The sequence below is a fragment of the Pelecanus crispus genome, chromosome 5 (assembly GCF_030463565.1).
Source record: "Pelecanus crispus isolate bPelCri1 chromosome 5, bPelCri1.pri, whole genome shotgun sequence".
Taxonomy (NCBI): domain Eukaryota; kingdom Metazoa; phylum Chordata; class Aves; order Pelecaniformes; family Pelecanidae; genus Pelecanus; species Pelecanus crispus.
The window spans coordinates 68324040-68341101 of NC_134647.1; the positions used below are offsets into that span (position 1 = coordinate 68324040).

Consider the following 17062-nt stretch of genomic DNA (forward strand, 5'->3'; position numbering starts at 1 on the left):
TGGGTGTATTAACAAACAAGTAAATAAAAACTGTCCCCTTTGTCCTTTGGAGACTGGAGCAAGGCTGGGTGCGCAGGAGCACCCCACCGCACCCGGGCCTGGGCAGGAGCTGTCTGTGTAGCTGCTACAGCAAGGGTGTTGTGCCAGACGAGAGATGCTGCGTGTGTGGGCTGCCACCTGCGGCGGGGACGCATGGGAGCACGAAGGACCTTCAGCTGGTGGCCGAAGTGACAAGAGGCTTGTTTTGGTGACAAAGCCCTCACATCCACCCCAAAGCAATGTGCAGTGTTAGGGGCTTCCAGACTTGACAGCGTACCAATGCTCCCTTATCATATCGGTTTGCTTTGCATCTGGGGTGGAGGAAACACGCATCAGCCTTGGGTTGTGTTTGCCTATGAGTAAGTGGGGTAGTTGGGTTGCGACTGCTGGCAGCTCCAAACCCCACTGATTTGAGGTAAGACTGGAGGTTTATTGTGGAATGGATAGGACAGAGGTCTGAGGATTTTTTTTTTTTTTTTTTTTTGCTACTGCACAAAAAATACTTTGCAGCCCCATAACATTTAAAATCTGAATGAAATTCAAGATGAAATATTTCAAGTCCTTTAAAATACGCTGGACTGGTGTTTATCAGCGGTACCTTAGGCGTGTAGTAGACAAAACTTCAAACCTTGTCTGAAAAGCAGCTGTTTAGTATTTTTGTATGTGTATCCGTGTTCCCATCTTCCCAGTTATTTCTACTGAGAGTATTTCAGAAAATTGCTAATCTGATAGACAGCAAGAACCAGTCTGATTTCTTGTCTTCAATTGTGGGCGAGTCAAACTAGTTTGCCTTTGTACAACCCATCCTTTTGGTCACTTGCCTTCCTACAGCCCTTTCTAATGCTTATCCCTGGTAGATTTACAGGGAACAGGTTTTTTGAAAGGTAGGTTTGGGGTTTGTGGGAACAAAAACAATTTAAGTTCAGTGACTCTTTGTGGAGTAAGCTTCCATTCTCCTGATCATCCCGGTAGCCTTACCACACACAGTCCTGTTTGAATTTCTCGAGCACACCAGAGTGGCATACAGCATTTCTGGGAATTGCCCGTTCTGGTTGTTGAAGGTGCCACCCCGATGTACCTGGGATGAAAGCGATTTCCTTAGCATGGGGCCAGGAGGCTACACTGCAGCAATGCCCAGAAGCAGCACCCCACGGGGCACGTATGCGTCTTTGTGTGTGGTTGCTGCTTTTTGTTTCCTTCCTGCAGAAGTTCCTGTTTGCCCCCAAGTGACTGCCCCCTTATGAGTTACTGAAGCTCAGCTGGATTGGTTCCATCACAGCTTCTGGGTTTAAGGAGGCAGTTATTTTTAGGAGAGATATACCGGATTAGTCTGAGATGTCAGAGCTTTTGTAAAGTTATGCTGGATTTGATCTTTCATTTTGCTCTTTATGTACAATGAATTACTTCTGTGCAGTGAGCTCAGCCTGTAAGATCTCCAGGGCATGGAGCAAATCTTTTCTGTCATCCCATGCTGACCTGGCTTTACTTCATCTATCTGTGGTCATGTTAAGCAAGATGTGCAAGTTAACAGCCCTGCCTGGCTCCTGCTACAGGTGATGGAGAAAGGGGTTCCCCAGGGCACCTTCTGGATGTGTACCTCTCCCCATTATTATCCCTGAGGCTGATTCAAGTACCCAGGCAGCAGCCTCCACGAGGTGTGGTGCATCCAGCCCCCACTCCCCAACCATCCCAATGGAAACCATTAATAGCACTAGAGTATCTGTCTGCATTTGGTTGCTACAAATTCAGTGTCACTAGGTAGGCTGACTTCCCTCAGCAAAAATTTAGGAGTAGCTCACTGCTGTCTTGAATATGCCAGCCATCATTTTCAATATACACTCCCTTCTCTGTTCATTCAAAGCCCATTACTGTGCCCAAGGCAGGCTGAAGTGGAATATAAAGTGAATGCACTTGAAATGCCCTCCCCCAGGTGATTTTCCATTTATGCAGCAGACTTACTAATTGCCAAAAGAGTGATTACCCTTTCAGGAAAAAAAATATAAAACTTGATTACTTTGAATGAGTGTTAGTGGAATTTGGTTCTGATCCCAGCTGGGCAGAAATTTGTGTTTCAGTAAGACTTTGTAAAAAACACTTGCATAGGGCAGTGTAGTGAACCAAGGGCCCACCTGTGCCTATGCTGGATAAAAGTACATTTGTGATACTCTCAAATGGGGGACTGAACTTTACATACCAGATCCTTAAAACTGGCAGAGTCTTTTCTCTTACGTTACGTGTGTATGTGAGCTTCCACACAGCTCACCAATACAAGCTGTATGGAATAGAGAAGTAGGTACCTTACATGAATGGGATGTAGAAGATCAGTAGCCAACCTTTAAGTGGAAGTCAGGAAATAACCAGGATCAAATCTGGCCTCTCTGAAGTTGACAGCAAAATGCCAGTGTGTACAGTCACATTTCTGTCTTAAGAGCATCTAGACTGTACGGAGATTTTCATCTGACTACTTTTCTGACAGTCTAAGGTACACAGAAGAAAGGACAGAAAAAAATTAGGCAATGAACCTAACAAATGCTATAATGTAGATAGTGTTCTAACAAACACTATTTAGTACCGTTCTTTCTTAAATGGAAAGTGCAGTTTTTTTTAAAAATGGGCTGATGCGCGTTACACTATGTTGTGAAGTGTATGTATATATGTATATCATCAGAAGTGTGTGTATATACATATATATAGGTAGATGGAAGGATGATGTTTTTCAGAGCAAAATTAACTTCTGTACTTTACTATGGAATGGTACGGTTGATTTAAGGACAAATTAAGCAAGCTGTAAATTTAAGAACAAACTCATTCTGTGGCCTGAAATTAATTATTATGACCAACAGGGTAACTTAATCTCACAAAAACACGAGTTTATTAGTAAGTGAAGGAGCTGAAGAACCACACAGTCCATCCAGCCCTCTGATATAGTTCTCCTAATCTCAGTTACGAAATTCAATGCTGCAGTTTTACAAGGTACATATTTTCAATTAGTGAATGTTACAGAACATAAACATGAAGTGAATATTTGTATTAATGGGATTCAAACAAGTCAACTGAAAGAAGTAGCAACTCTAAGTTATAACACATGGTGAAAAGAATCAAATTTGGAATGTGATCATATATACTGTTGTACAGCAGATAATATGTACACTGTTTCATATTGCATGACATTCATAGCATATTCATAGAAAAGTCCAACTAAATGATGGCTTAAAAACTGTATTAACGCCAAAACTTGCTTGCTACTTTTGTTAAGTGTTGATATTGACTGAGTTAGTATTTTCATTGTGTAAAAATACTGTATATAGTAGAAATCCTTCAGTATCTTCCACATTCAAATAAATACAGTTACAGTTTGGTATTTGGTGTTCAACATTTTAAATTAAATGGCCAATTCTTGCTAACCTTCAGAAGGAAAAAGAAATAATGAATATGCTCAACCTGGTTTGACTAGTCCGTTTCTCTCCTGAAGACCTTGCTTCTGAAATCAGACTCTAACATCTACCTCATTTGAGGTGCGGCTGGGGTTACTAAAACATCTGAACACAGTTAAAAAGGTGGAAAGTCCATAGCCATTCTACACACTTTCATTTATTGTCTGGACAATTAAAGTACAAATAATTCAAACACAACAAGGTTATGAAAAAAACATTTACAATACTTTCCCTCAGAAATGATCTAAACTAGCAAGGTTAACATGAAGTCATTCATTATAACTAAAGTATACAACTGCCTGGTCCTAAGAAAGATTTTTTTAAATTATTATTATTATTCAGATAGTAAAACACATCGTAGAGAAAAGATTCTGACATGCCTTCCCCACTAATGCTTAGCAAATGCATCAAAACTTTCCCAGCAAACTGCGCTCATTCATAGCAGATGATGTATAAAGGTTTCCCTGAACATTGAATGAGTGTTCCTTTAAACTAAAATCTAACATTGTTAAAGTAAAAAACTGATAAAATTATGATGCAGCCTTTGCTTTAGTTATTTGTCTACTACAAAAGTTTGCCTCTTCAGTGTGAAAAAACAATACTTAGTCTACATGCAGTTAGTGGGTATAGCATGGAAAAAATGCACAAAATAAGCACAAGTTATAAATAACCATAACGTTTTATTACCATTAAGACTAAACTTGTATTGAAAAGATTTTATATAACAAGACAAGAAAAGCAATAGCAAATTTAACTATCAACTAGATTATGCATAGCGAGTAACTGTTTCTAGTACTCAGGGAAGAGCATGACCCTTTTTTGTTTTAAATATATAACCGTACAAAGCACAAACATACTAAAATGATCAGTGCACTGGACATGGGAGAGCACCCCCTCAGTCATTTTGTTCCCTTAGCTCTGTTTTCCCCAATCTGAATTACATTAAAATAAAGACCCAGTTGTTTTCTTTTCTACTGTGCAGTAAGAAAAAATATTCACAACAAACATGACAATATATCAAACAATATTTCTACACAAGTTACCTTGATACCTCTGTCACTTAAGTATCATAAGAAAACATTTTAAGACATATACAAACAAAACTAGCAAAGTGTTACAACTTATAATAAATTAACCAAAAGAAAAAATAACTTTATATATATATATATTTATATTATATATACACATACACACACAACAAAATGACACAATAATATGCTTCTTCCCATAGTTTAAGTAAACAAATAAGTAGACTAGCCAAACTAGCTATATTTGATTTTGGCCATATGCATCACATCGGCAATTAAATAAATAAGTGTTTCAAGCAACATAAACAGTGTTCCAAATGTGCCAACACAGCCCAATTATATTAGCTTGGGCTATAAAGTGAATTTGAAAATTCTTAACAAATTTAAAGCAAATGTATTTTTTCTAAACACATTACATTTAACTATGATACTAAGATATGTAAATAATTTTGTAGCACCTACTGCTCAAACCAAGGAAGTTTTTGATCAAAAAATTAATTTTTTTTAACTTTTGTTCTGCTGATATCCCATACTGATGACTTAAAGAAAAACCGTCTTGCAACTCATCTCCTTGCTTTTGGGTTTTGACTGTGGGTAACTGCGTGCCTGGGAAGAACACTCTCCCGTACTGTATTTAATATTTTTATTACATGCTATGAAAAGATACGAAGATCATCTGTTTGTAGCCCATCCTTCAAAAAACAATCTACTAATCCAGTTTAAAACACACATCTTGATCTCTAAAAAGTTACCAGTGCAGTATGAACATGACAAAGTTGTCAATTTCCCCTAAATTAGCCAGTCAAAATATTTTTTTCTCAAATCCAGATTCTCTTGTAAAAATTCTTTATATTTTATAAAAATAGATTTTTCTTGAAACCCATTTTCAGCAAAGAGACCACCTCTTTGGCAACATTGTTAATGTTATTTAAATTGTTATGTCATCAGGTATCCCCCTTTACCCCATTCCCTAACAGAAGACTGTTTAGTTCACATGATACAAAAGAAAAAAGGAAAAATAAAAAAAGTTGCAAAATTATGTTGTTCTTTTTGCAATTTTTATTGTTCCTCTTTAATTTTTGTGGGGGGTTTACCAATCTGATTCAATCAATGTTTTGAAAAAAAGAAAAGAAAACAAAAACCTTTTTTCTCGCTTTTAATCCCATTAGTTTGTAAAAATTGTTTTTGTTTTATTATTTTTTCAAATGAGTGAATGGTCATCTTAAAAAGACCCACCTTCAAGGAAGGTAGTAAAACTAGCTGGCCGGGTAAAAATCCCTGCACATTGTTATCTATGTATATTATATTCAACAACGACAGCTATGAAAGAACATTCAATGCATCAAAGTTTTTTTTTTTCTCTAAGCATTATAAAATCCTTTCCTGTTCCTCACAGGATATCCAATGTTTTAATACTTAGGCAACACTGGCTTATAAAGTCCATGGTTGAATATAAGCCTTGAAGAGTTTTTTTTTTGTTTTGTTTTGTTCGTATATATATTTATATATATATATTTTAGTAAGTAAGGATATGAAATTCAGGATTTGTGGGTTTTATTGGTTTTAAAGGAAACTTGCAATACTCTGTCTCCTAAACGGTATCCATTAAGGCTGGCAATCGCCATGGCAGCTTCGTCGTAGTTGGTCATGGTGACAAAGCCAAATCCCTTGCACTTGTTGGTGTTGAAATCACGGATCACCTTGACATTATTGACTGCTCCAAAGGGACCAAACAACTGCCACAGCACGCTCTCATCCGAGTCAGGAGACAAGTTGTAGACGAAGATGCACCATCCAGTCCCAGTGTGACCAGGGATATTCATTCCGACAAGGCTCGTCATACCATCAATTGTGATCGGAGAAAACCTACCAAGTAAAAAGAGGGGTCTATTCTAAATATATCTCTTGGCACAAACTACATGGAACCAAGACTTTACAATAAGCCAATGTTAATGAAGTTCTTGATCCTATCCCTGGAAGATGACTACACAGCCACCCTTGGTGTCTAATTGCTACCTAAGTGGAAGGAAGCTGTACCAAAAAACCCAGACCAATCTGGGCATAAATGCATCTCCCTTCAAGGATAAGCCCTACTTACATGTATACGAAGATCTAATAAAAGAAACAGTTAAGGACAATCTAAGTCAAAAAGGGCCTGCACATGCTGCTATCAATTAGAGTTCATTTAAAGAGGCCTGTAGGAATTTGCCACTCATTCCCATCACTAAAATAATGCAGTTTCAGGGCAATGGAGATCTAATGCTTTACTTTTTACTAGTTGCCACTGAAAAAAAAAGGAGAAACCAAACCCCAAACTTCAAGACTTATTTTAAGGGATTAATATGAAATGCTATTGTCAGGATTCAGCTGTAAAAGTAGCCTCTTCAGCTAAAAATACTATTCATTCAGAGACATCTAAGTGGTAGATTTTAATTCTCCTCCTAACATAGTCCTTAACTGACATACACTGGGAAAAAATCCAGTTAATAAAAAAAGTCCCAATGCTGGCCACATATTAAAGAAGATTTATGCAGCGACTGTAGAGTAAGTAAAACAGTGCATAAATATAATTAATGAGCATGTCAACTAATACCTTCATACTGTGAGACTTCGTGTCCATGACAGGCTCTTAGGTTCTTCAGACAGTCAACATGGAGAGACAAGCTCCTAGAAATCTAATATAGCACCCTAACTTCCCCCACATTGTCTTTTGGGACCTGTTTTCCTAACTTAAACATCTGAATTTTAACTTCCGAACTTAAACATGGAAGCTAAAGCCAGGTAGTGCGATTACGAACACAGAACTACTGTAGAATAATACAGGCTGGACAGGATCTATGGAGGCCATCTGATCAATCTCCAGCTTGAAGCAAGGCTAACTTCTCCGATTAGATCTGCTGCTCATGGCCTTACAGAGGAAAGTTTTGAAAGTCTCCAAGGATGGGAACTCCACTGCTAAAGCCCCTGGCTCCAGGGCTCCACCACCCTCACTGTAATGATCTTCCCTTATACTCAGCTGAATTTCCCCTGCTGCAACCTGTTACTGTTGACTCTTGTCCTTTTGCAGTTGACCCATGAGAAGAGCTCAGCTTCATCTTCCTTCTAATGCCGCTTGTAGATAGCTGAAGACAGCAGTCGGGGCTAAACTCTACATTCGCCTTTTCTGAATTTCACCACATTCCTCCAGCTTGTCAGCATCTCCCCAGTGGCAGCTGTGGCCAACAGCACAGTGCCTGCCCCTGCTCCCTCACCAATTTAGTGTCACCCATGAACGCAAGGAGGACGCATCGCAGCCCGTGACTCACGTTATTAATGAAGATGTTAAGCAGTATCAGCCCTCAGGATCAACATAATTTTCCTTTCATCAGTTTGAAAAAAGTGACATGCTTTCTGAAGCTACACTTTGGGATATGTTTTAAAATAACAACTGCACAGAGGAAACTTCTTAATAAAAATCCGGTTTCACATGTACCTTCAATATGATGAGATTTAATACCAGAACTGAATAATAATTCCTCAGGATTTTCTGAGTGATGACTGAGGGAATGGAGGGGGGGACTCAGTGCTGCTGAGTGAGCTCTTGTGCTCTCCAAAACTTCTCCTTTTACACTGGTAATATTTCCACACACATTTAGCAATCTGCACAATATTATGCACTGTATATTAAATAACCATAAAAGAAACTACACACTTGATGGCTGCTCACCATTCTGTTGACTCTTGATGGCACTTTATATGCATATTCAAGCAAAAAAAAAAGACACTTGGAATATACATCTTAAGCTGATAAACATCACTGGGGTGTAGCTATGCTATAAATGAGCAGTTCACAAATCCTCACAGCATGGGATCGTCAAACATACATACAGGTTTTGCAGACAGTTTATTAGAAATACCTGGCAATTTTCTGACTGAACTTCACTTTTGCAAATCCCGCTCTCAGCATCTTTTAGTGTCTCTCCTGCATACTGAAACTAGTAACATTATCATAAGGGTTCAGCATGGCTCTAATCCATGGTATTTCCCCAGCTGCTGAAAACAAAGATGGCTGGACAAGGCCAATTTATACTGCTCCTTCCACCATATGTGGAATTGTAAATAAGGCAGCCAGGACAGAGAGCTTGTACAAGCCAACACCTTCAACTTCTTTTGAAATTTGGAAGATGGGACTTTAAGCTCATGGCTGACAAGTGACAACTCTGCTAGTAACATATGTAAGCCTGCAAACACTCCTTTTCTGCAATGTTTAAATTTAACATGAAGTTAATGTATACGCTACCCTGCAAGTGATGTTATTGCAAAATCTGTACAATGCAAAGCTGTGCATGTCACACACTATGTTATAAAGTTTTGCATTTAGGGAATGCTGCATGATGTAAAGGGTTAAAGTTTCATACAGTTCACTGGAGAGCAGCTTCTCCCTGAAAACCTTTAGGAACTATGCAGCTTTCAACTATTTATGTACCATGAGCACAGGAGCTGCTGTAAATCCAAGAAACTAGTGCAAATGTATTGACACAAATACAAGATAACCTATTACGTAAGTAGCTCTGCTACTAGGAAGTGATCTGAAATTAGTGTCAATAAAACCTGTTTTCCACATCAGCATGTCTTGTTTTCCATCAGCACCACAATTAACATGGGGAAAGAACGAACTGACCCCTAAACCCAAGAACACTACACTATGGACGCTTCAGAGGCGGTTTCAGAAATTTTTATCAATACAGTATTTTTTTTGGTGACCCTACGCCTGTAAGTACAGGGTTGGCTAGTGCAAGTACAAGTTTTCAAGATTTGCTAGAAAGAGACAACTAATGTAAGATGCCTACAAAACAACTTAAAAAAACCCGTTGTAATTTAAGACTAACATTGCAGACTCTGAATAGCAAGAAAACATATGCATAACCTAAAAAGATAAGTTCTCTTTTTCCCCTCTGTAGGTCATAGGAAATCAGAATTCAAACCCTCACTAATTTGGACTAAGCCCTGTTTGTCCTGCACCACACACCAGTCCAATTCCAGGGAAAGCAGCAGCAAACCCAGGGAAAATTCCCAGAACAAACCCATCCTTCTGACACTGACTTGTACCTGACAGATACTTGAGGCTGAGAGTTTTGCCATGTTTTTGGCAATTTATCAAAAAACAAATGAGACAGTAGAACATAGGAGAAGTGGTGTGTGATAAAATCAGGTGGTAAGTTCTGACATCACGAATGTAACAAATGTACTAATCAACACCAGAAGTAGTGTTTCTGGGAAGATACACTACTTACAAACATAATAGTAAAACCAGAGGCAGTCTTAAGATTTGTGATTTGTATGATAGCTACTGTGGAAGCAATTAAAACCCATGTTACTGTCCACTACTAGCTAGTGTAAAGATATACTTACCATACCATTTTACAGGGTGAGCTTTAAAAAAAGCTCAAATAATTTTCAAATGTGGCGAGTAGACCATTTCAGAAGATTAAGAAGTATTTTCTCATCTTAGTTGTGGGGGATGGCTGTACATCTTATGGTAACATCAGGAATAAGACTACACCTTTATTTTGCTGTAAGGTTCACTTGGCGTTGATGTGTGCCATTAGAAGAAACACTAACAACACGTCAACTCATTTCAGCTATCAGATCAAACATTGAACATACTCATGAAACAGCATAAATGTTTACAAATCAGCCGAACTTCCACACATGCGTGCACATACACACGAACAAACAGAGATATTTTAAACAAAAAAAAAAATCTCAAGCACTGAGAAAATTTCAAAGTATTAAACCTGTAACAAAAGAAACTTAGGGCTGATTAAGGTGCACGCAGCTATATTTTCAAGTCAAACTTGTGAAGCCAGATGAGTAGAAAGGTCTTAACTGTGAGATTTAGACAACAGCAGTGTAATTCTATTTTTGACTTAAATTTTCCATTATCAGATTGGAGATTAGTTAAAAACTTAAGAGTTCTGATTCTGGAAAAAGTGTCATTTAGCAGGACAACTGCAGTTTGAATGCTTGTAGCTGTTGCACCTAAACCATTTCAGAAGCCCACCTGTAAATAAAAAAAAAAAGGGTTGAAAAAACCCACAGAATTTGCGTGTGTGGCCTTTAAAGTAACAAAACCAACTGAAGTCCAAACTTAAAAAGAATTTGACATGCTGGTGGAAGAAAAGAAGGAATTAAAAAAATAAAGTTAGTGAATTAAAAAAAATAAATTGTAGCACCAATCTGTGCCAACACGGACATCTGGCAATCTGTGGAATTCTAATTACCTCTTTACGCCATAGGCCATATTAAGCAAATTGTCCAGCCTGAAAAGAGAAGGAGGGTCTTTGGGTTAATGTCTCACAGATGGCAAGATCGCTCAATGGAACTATTATTAATAGTGTTCCATTTTCAAAGAAGAAACGTTCAACAAGTTTCCCACACATCTAAGGAGCCTAACAACTCCCAGCCTGCTTTGTTAAGTCTGAGGTTGTGCTTAAATTTCCACCACAGCATTTAAAGTAATTTTTAACTTGTCTACAGTCTTAGAGAAAACCTTCATTTCCAGGGTTTGGTTTTTTTAAAAAAATCCATTTCTGATTTGTCTTTTTTAGACAGTATGAAATTTTTGCAAATAATTCAACTGTTCACCTTACACAGTTAACTTTGAAATAAAATGTTACAGTTCAAAATTGCTGGAACTGGAAAAATTCTTGATTCTAACTGCTTTAACATAACACATTCTCTGTATGTTACATATATTTAGTCATGATACGTCAATCTAAATGACCACCAAATTTTGCAAAACATAATCATCTGCTTTCCATGGGAGCACACTAAAGTCCTTCTATCCATGGAATGATTCAGCGATAACCTCAATGGACACAGCTGCGTGCCAAAGACACAAAACCAAGTGTAAATCTAATGTATCTGATGACTGACTTTTTTTAATGATCTTTAATTCATTTGCACTTTTCATCACTGAAAGACTAAAATTACTTTTGAATAATTCTATAAAGCCAATATGCAACTCAGTTATGCAAGTATGTCCAAGTTCTCTTTTTTTGAAGACAGGCTTTTTATTTGAATACTAGGTTGCCTAGAAAACTATTATCAAATATAAAAGTAATGTGAACATCATGTATTGCTAACTCTGGCTTACATAACAGATGGAAACAGTATATGCAGAACACAAAGCATAAAACATCCCGGAAAATATCTGAAGACTCACACTAAAGACTAATACAAGGTCTCTTTATACTGAGAGCAGATATCTCGGGCTAATAAATTTAATGATACTGCTGCTGACTGGAACAGACTCAGCTTTCTTCCTGCTACCAATCCACTGTCATTAACATCAAAGTCTAAGCTGCATCAAAACTGTAATAATACAGCAGAAAATAAAAGCATTACTAAAAAAAATGAGAAAGAACAGGATAGTCACTGCTCATTTGATTATCAGTGTAACTCTATTCTGTCCTCCCTTTTTCTATGAGACTTCATGAGATCTGATTGTACAGTACTTCAGCTGTTTTAGTAAATACAACATGACTACTGCTGTCAGCAGATTTTCCTCCTCATTCTCCAGGAAAGAATATTTAATTTTACAAAGAAAATCAGGTCAGCCTACGCAACTAAAGCATATTTTCCTGCGCAGCACCTGCCCCACATTGTCATCACTGGTGGAACTTCGGTTCTTTTCCAGGTAATTACCTGAATCTCTGAGCCTGGTGGTGAAGTGGTCCAGGGTAGCGTCTGTTGGGAGACTGATACAGCTGTGAAAGGAGTGCCTGGCTTGTCTTCTGGCTGGGGTTATTGGCAAACTTCACAGTAATTGGTTCTGTAGCACCACTAGGCTTCTGGCCATTTAGTCCCTTTATGGCTTCTTCTGCCTCTATTCTCTTATCAAAACGGATAAATCCCACACCTCGAGAAACCCCTGGGAAGTAAAAACATGCGATCAGATGAATATTTGTAGCAACAGCCTCATCTATGAAACAAACAAACTAAATGTTGGTTTTGACTTCACAGAATACACAGCTTGCAAATTAAAGGAAGTCCTATAAAGAAAAATGACCTTCCCCAGCTGTGTTCCCCAAAATCAGCCCCCACCATATTTAATATAACTATTTTAAGTAAACACCATTCTGCATTTTAAGACCTGTCATTGAAGAGGCAGCAGTTACGCCTCCAAACAGTTACGCTTATAGAGAACCAGGTACTGCATTTACACTGAAAGTCATATTGTCTTAAAACTCAACTCCCAGCAAGCATCTACAATTTTGCCATTTCCAGAAAAACATGCATGTATCAAGAAAAGTTTTCTTTTAACCTGTAACTTGATCAACCAGAATCCGTGAGGTGATGATGCGCCCATATTGTGAGAATAACTGCTCTAATTCTTTCTGGGTCATTGTTTTTGGAAGGCCGCTGACATACAAGTTCGCATCTCTGATCGATGCTGAACTTGGACGGGCATACGACACCTATGGATTAAAGAAAAGGAAAGGTGTATTAGTAAGCTAGAGCCACCCTTTGCATTTTAAACAGACAAATTACTTTCTGTTCTTTCACAAGCAATAACCCTCAAGTTCAGACACTACCTGTTCTGCACAACCAACAAAGCCAGGAAAGGCTGGTAGAACAAAGGAAAAGCTAGAGAGACCTTAAAAACAAATGCAAGGGTTAAGTGCAGACATAAAATAACTATTGTTCAGAGGTAGATCAGTGTGCAACTTCCTACGCACGGCTTTGTAAATTTACCCCTATGGGCTGTGGGTGTATGGATGATGTACTGTATCCAACATGTAACAACCTTAGCACAGACATAGCACTCTGAAATTCCAGTATGTTTTATTCTTTCCCCCCTCCAAGTGCCTGAAACAGATCAGGTTATTTGCAGAGTGATCTTTTGTGCTGTCTCTCTTTGCTGTTTTCATCCTGAGCTAGCAAGATCTGTTCTGGATGAACAGTAAAGTACTGGTGAAATTAGACTAAATGAACATCTGCTTGGGGAACTGTATACTGACACTCATTGTCATATCTGCAATTTATCACGAGAAGTTCCCTTGCACTATAAGCCCAGAACCAGACCATAAAATATTATGACCAAGCGAACAAGAAAATCTAGCTGCATGTATGCTGTTGGAAAATTATTAAATCAAGTCTCTCAACTGCTCTTCTACCTCTGAATCAGATTTGTAATTACAATATATGCATAAAAAGCCTTCTGCACTTTAAAAATAATGTATACATTTAGAATACACACATTTAACATAAAAATACTTCCTGGATAAAGCCTAATGGCAAGTATTCAGCACAGATCATGAAGAATTACGTTCCAGCACATCTGAAATAGCACTGGATCCAAACCTGAATATTTTGCACTTCATCTTGATTTATTTAAATATAAACAGATCAGTACATTCCTACATCATGTCTTAAAATGTGTCTTGGAAGGAAATGGGGGGTCCCATCATGAATACAATGCTTTCACAGCAATTGTCTTCCTCTCTTCCTGAGCCTTAGCCCAAACACAAATGATGTCAAATGGATGTCTTTATGTGTTTTATGTGTCAAAGAGTTGTCTATGTGCTCCGCACCTAAAAATAGATGTTGACTCAACACAGAAAATGATGTGAATGACTAATATTTGCTTCCACAATCTTCTCTGCATAATAGCAGACAAGCTCTAAAGATTCTAGATTTTAAGGTTTTTGGCAACTTCTTTATAACTTACATGTTTGTACATAACCTTTTAAATCTAACATTTACAGAGAAGGCTAGAGAGAGGAGGTGGCAAAATTTAGGGAAAGAAATGTGAAAAAGAAGTTAGATAAAACATTTGCATCAACTGAGGCAAGCTCAGGCACAGCATGAAGTCACAAGCAGACATAACGAGCAGAGAAACCTTCAGGTGCCCAGATCAGCACTGAACAGGAAAAGTATATTGGGGTGGAAACTATTTTGTGCCTCAGCGATTTAGGACCTCACAGCCCATGAGCTCCTGATGAGATGTGGCATTTAAGTCACTTAATCGCTGGTCCCAAACACCCCTCTGATGCTCCAGGACCAGAACACACACATGGCACCGCTTGGCTTTTATGTAACTAAGATCAAGCCAGGTGCTTGGGGAAAACAGGGATAACTACACAGTGCTTTCACCTACAGATACTATGCTGAAAATCACTGTTTCTGACCATGCTTGGTTTGGCAGTCTCGTATCAGTAGCTTCTCATTTATACCCCGTGCTGGGGGCATTTGGAAAAGCAGACTCTCTCTCTACGCTCTGCAAATGCCTCACCTTGAGAGGGTCCTGTAAGGGTTCAGACACCTACAGTTTAACCTACTTTAGGAATAACAGTTTAAAAAACACTTAAGAGCCTCTCTGGAGTGGGGGTAGGGACCTTACCTATTCCTCAAAACTGAGAGCTGCAAAATTAATAAAGTTCCTGGGAAAACAGCCAGGGGTTTCCTTTGGGTTTTCTCACTCTGGCACATTCATTAACCAAATGCCACATTACAGGGAAGATGAAAAGTATTGGGATATGCAAAAAACCACTACTTCCCGGAGCACTGAGTGCCTGACATTTTATATATATACACTTTGACATACAGAAAATGCTCTGCTCTTGTGGGCCATGCAGACACAACGTGGAAGGAGAGACTGCACACACTCACAAATCCATCTACTTACAGCACATGTAAACACCTATCGCTGCTCAGGTCTATTTTTTATTTCCTCCTGCAATCAAACATTCAGGTTGCAGGGGAGCCTGAGCCAAAGAAAGAAGCTGCCAAAAGCAACTCAGCCATCTTTAATATCAGGAAGAAAAGGTTGTGAGCCGAATAGACTCAAGGCTAGTAATGTCAATTTTTTATCTGCTTTTGAATCTTTTTCATCTTCCCTCTCAGGTCAGCCAATGACAAATTGATCGGTTAGACCATACCATCGTGCTTTCAAGCTATTATTCGGTTAGCACTGAGGATGGGATGTCTTCCCATGCATTAGCTATCAAAGGAAGAAAGCTCCCACCCTGACCCTCCACCAGACCAGAAGCTCCTTGTGCTGTGAAAGTTAAAATGGGAGCCAAAACCAGCTCCCATTTTATCACTGAAAACTGCAAAGCACTAGGTGAAGATGCTGCGTTAATTCTTTATATTCACACTTAATGATTTTTCTCCCCAGCCAAACCCTGGCAGTGTTAGCGCCCTGTAATGAAATAGTGGGCTGAGAAAGAGAAGAATATGGAAATCCTAGCCACCACAAGAAACTCAAATAAATCAACTGGAGTATGGCAAGCTACTGTTTGACCCAGGCATTTCTCAGCATTAAAATGTTTGTCCATTTGTATGGCAGTTGGAGGTTGAGCAATGGTGGTGTATTTCACTGTACAAGATCACTTAGGAGTTCTCTGGTCAAGTTTCCAAGGAAGATAAAATATTGTACAATTCATTTTATGGCTTGCTGGCCAATAATGTTCATTTCTATAAATATATATACTAACTATGAAATACATTTACTAGGATATTTCTCATCTGACATTGAACATTAGCCTTTATAAGGGCTTCTCTTTAGTATGAACTGCCATCTCTTAAGAGTCCGCACCACTGTCTCCAAACACTATTGCAGAGTCATAAGGTCCAGCATTTCATATCTTCCATGGCAATGCACATTTTTGTTCAGGAGCACAGAAAATATCACCAAGTTAAAGTAATTATCTTCCCTATTGATTTCCTACCCATTTTCCCATGTAGAAAACTTTCTGAAAAATTTCTAACCTCAAGACTCTTCAGAACATAAATTGAAGTGGTCTGGTCTTTCCAAGTCAGAGCCCACAGCAAAGGCACCCAGAGGCATGAACGCATCCCATTTGTCTTACAGAGGCAAGGCACTGGACATGTTACAGCAACCATTTAAACACTGACACTTAACCACTTTGCTGCTGCTTATCCTAAGAGATGCCTTCAGCTCATATGCTAATCCTGAACTTCTCAAACATTAAGTCCATTTCTAGAAGCCTCCTCTCAAAATTAATTTTTTTGTGGAGCAAGTCAGAATAACCTCTCAACTCCCATCTGCTCCAAAGTGGAGCGGCATCGTCCTTCCCTGAAACTACGTGCTCTGCCAGCAGAGCCACCCTGCCCTGGTCAAAACATCTGCTGAAAAGCAACCTAACAGCTCATGTCTTTCAAAAACAAAACGTCTCTGAGGAGAGGTAAGTCTTGCTCTGCATCTAATGTTACTCACCTGGGGAACGTGAGACTAGTTAGGAGCCTTTAATCAGAGTACTGCATGGCAGCACAGGCATCCACAGGCCACCGAACCACCCACCAATGGTACCCGCAATCCCTGCAACACCTCTCCAGCCACGAGAAGGTAAGATGCAGTCAGTGTTAAGTGACTCCCCGGGCAGCTTTCAAAAAAGTCTGTGTAACATTCAAAAATACTAAACTTCTTGGCGACCTTCATAATTTTGAAAGGCTTTGCTTTGTCTCTTTGCGTGACACACCGAGATGTAGGATTTCTTGCATGACTTTTGGAGTGAGTCACTTTGCTTTTTTTCCCTGCCTGAGGTCCAAACA

At 38.8% G+C, this 17062-nt stretch overlaps 1 protein-coding gene across 2 annotated transcripts in view; it reads right to left on the reverse strand.

The window, feature by feature from the left end:
• Nucleotides 1-6039: 6039 nt before the first annotated feature.
• Nucleotides 6040-17062, reverse strand: part of ELAVL4 (ELAV like RNA binding protein 4) — a 62705-nt gene continuing 51682 nt past the window's right edge. The window contains exons 4-7 of one of the 2 annotated variants that reach the window (XM_075710209.1): nucleotides 12810-12963; nucleotides 12191-12416; nucleotides 10765-10803; nucleotides 6040-6367 (exon numbers count right to left, since the gene is read on the reverse strand). In XM_075710209.1, the coding sequence (XP_075566324.1) occupies nucleotides 6040-6367; nucleotides 10765-10803; nucleotides 12191-12416; nucleotides 12810-12963 (747 nt within the window). Of the gene's footprint in view, nucleotides 6389-10764; nucleotides 10804-12190; nucleotides 12417-12809; nucleotides 12964-17062 lie in introns of both variants that reach the window. The other variant, XM_075710208.1, reaches the window with a different exon arrangement.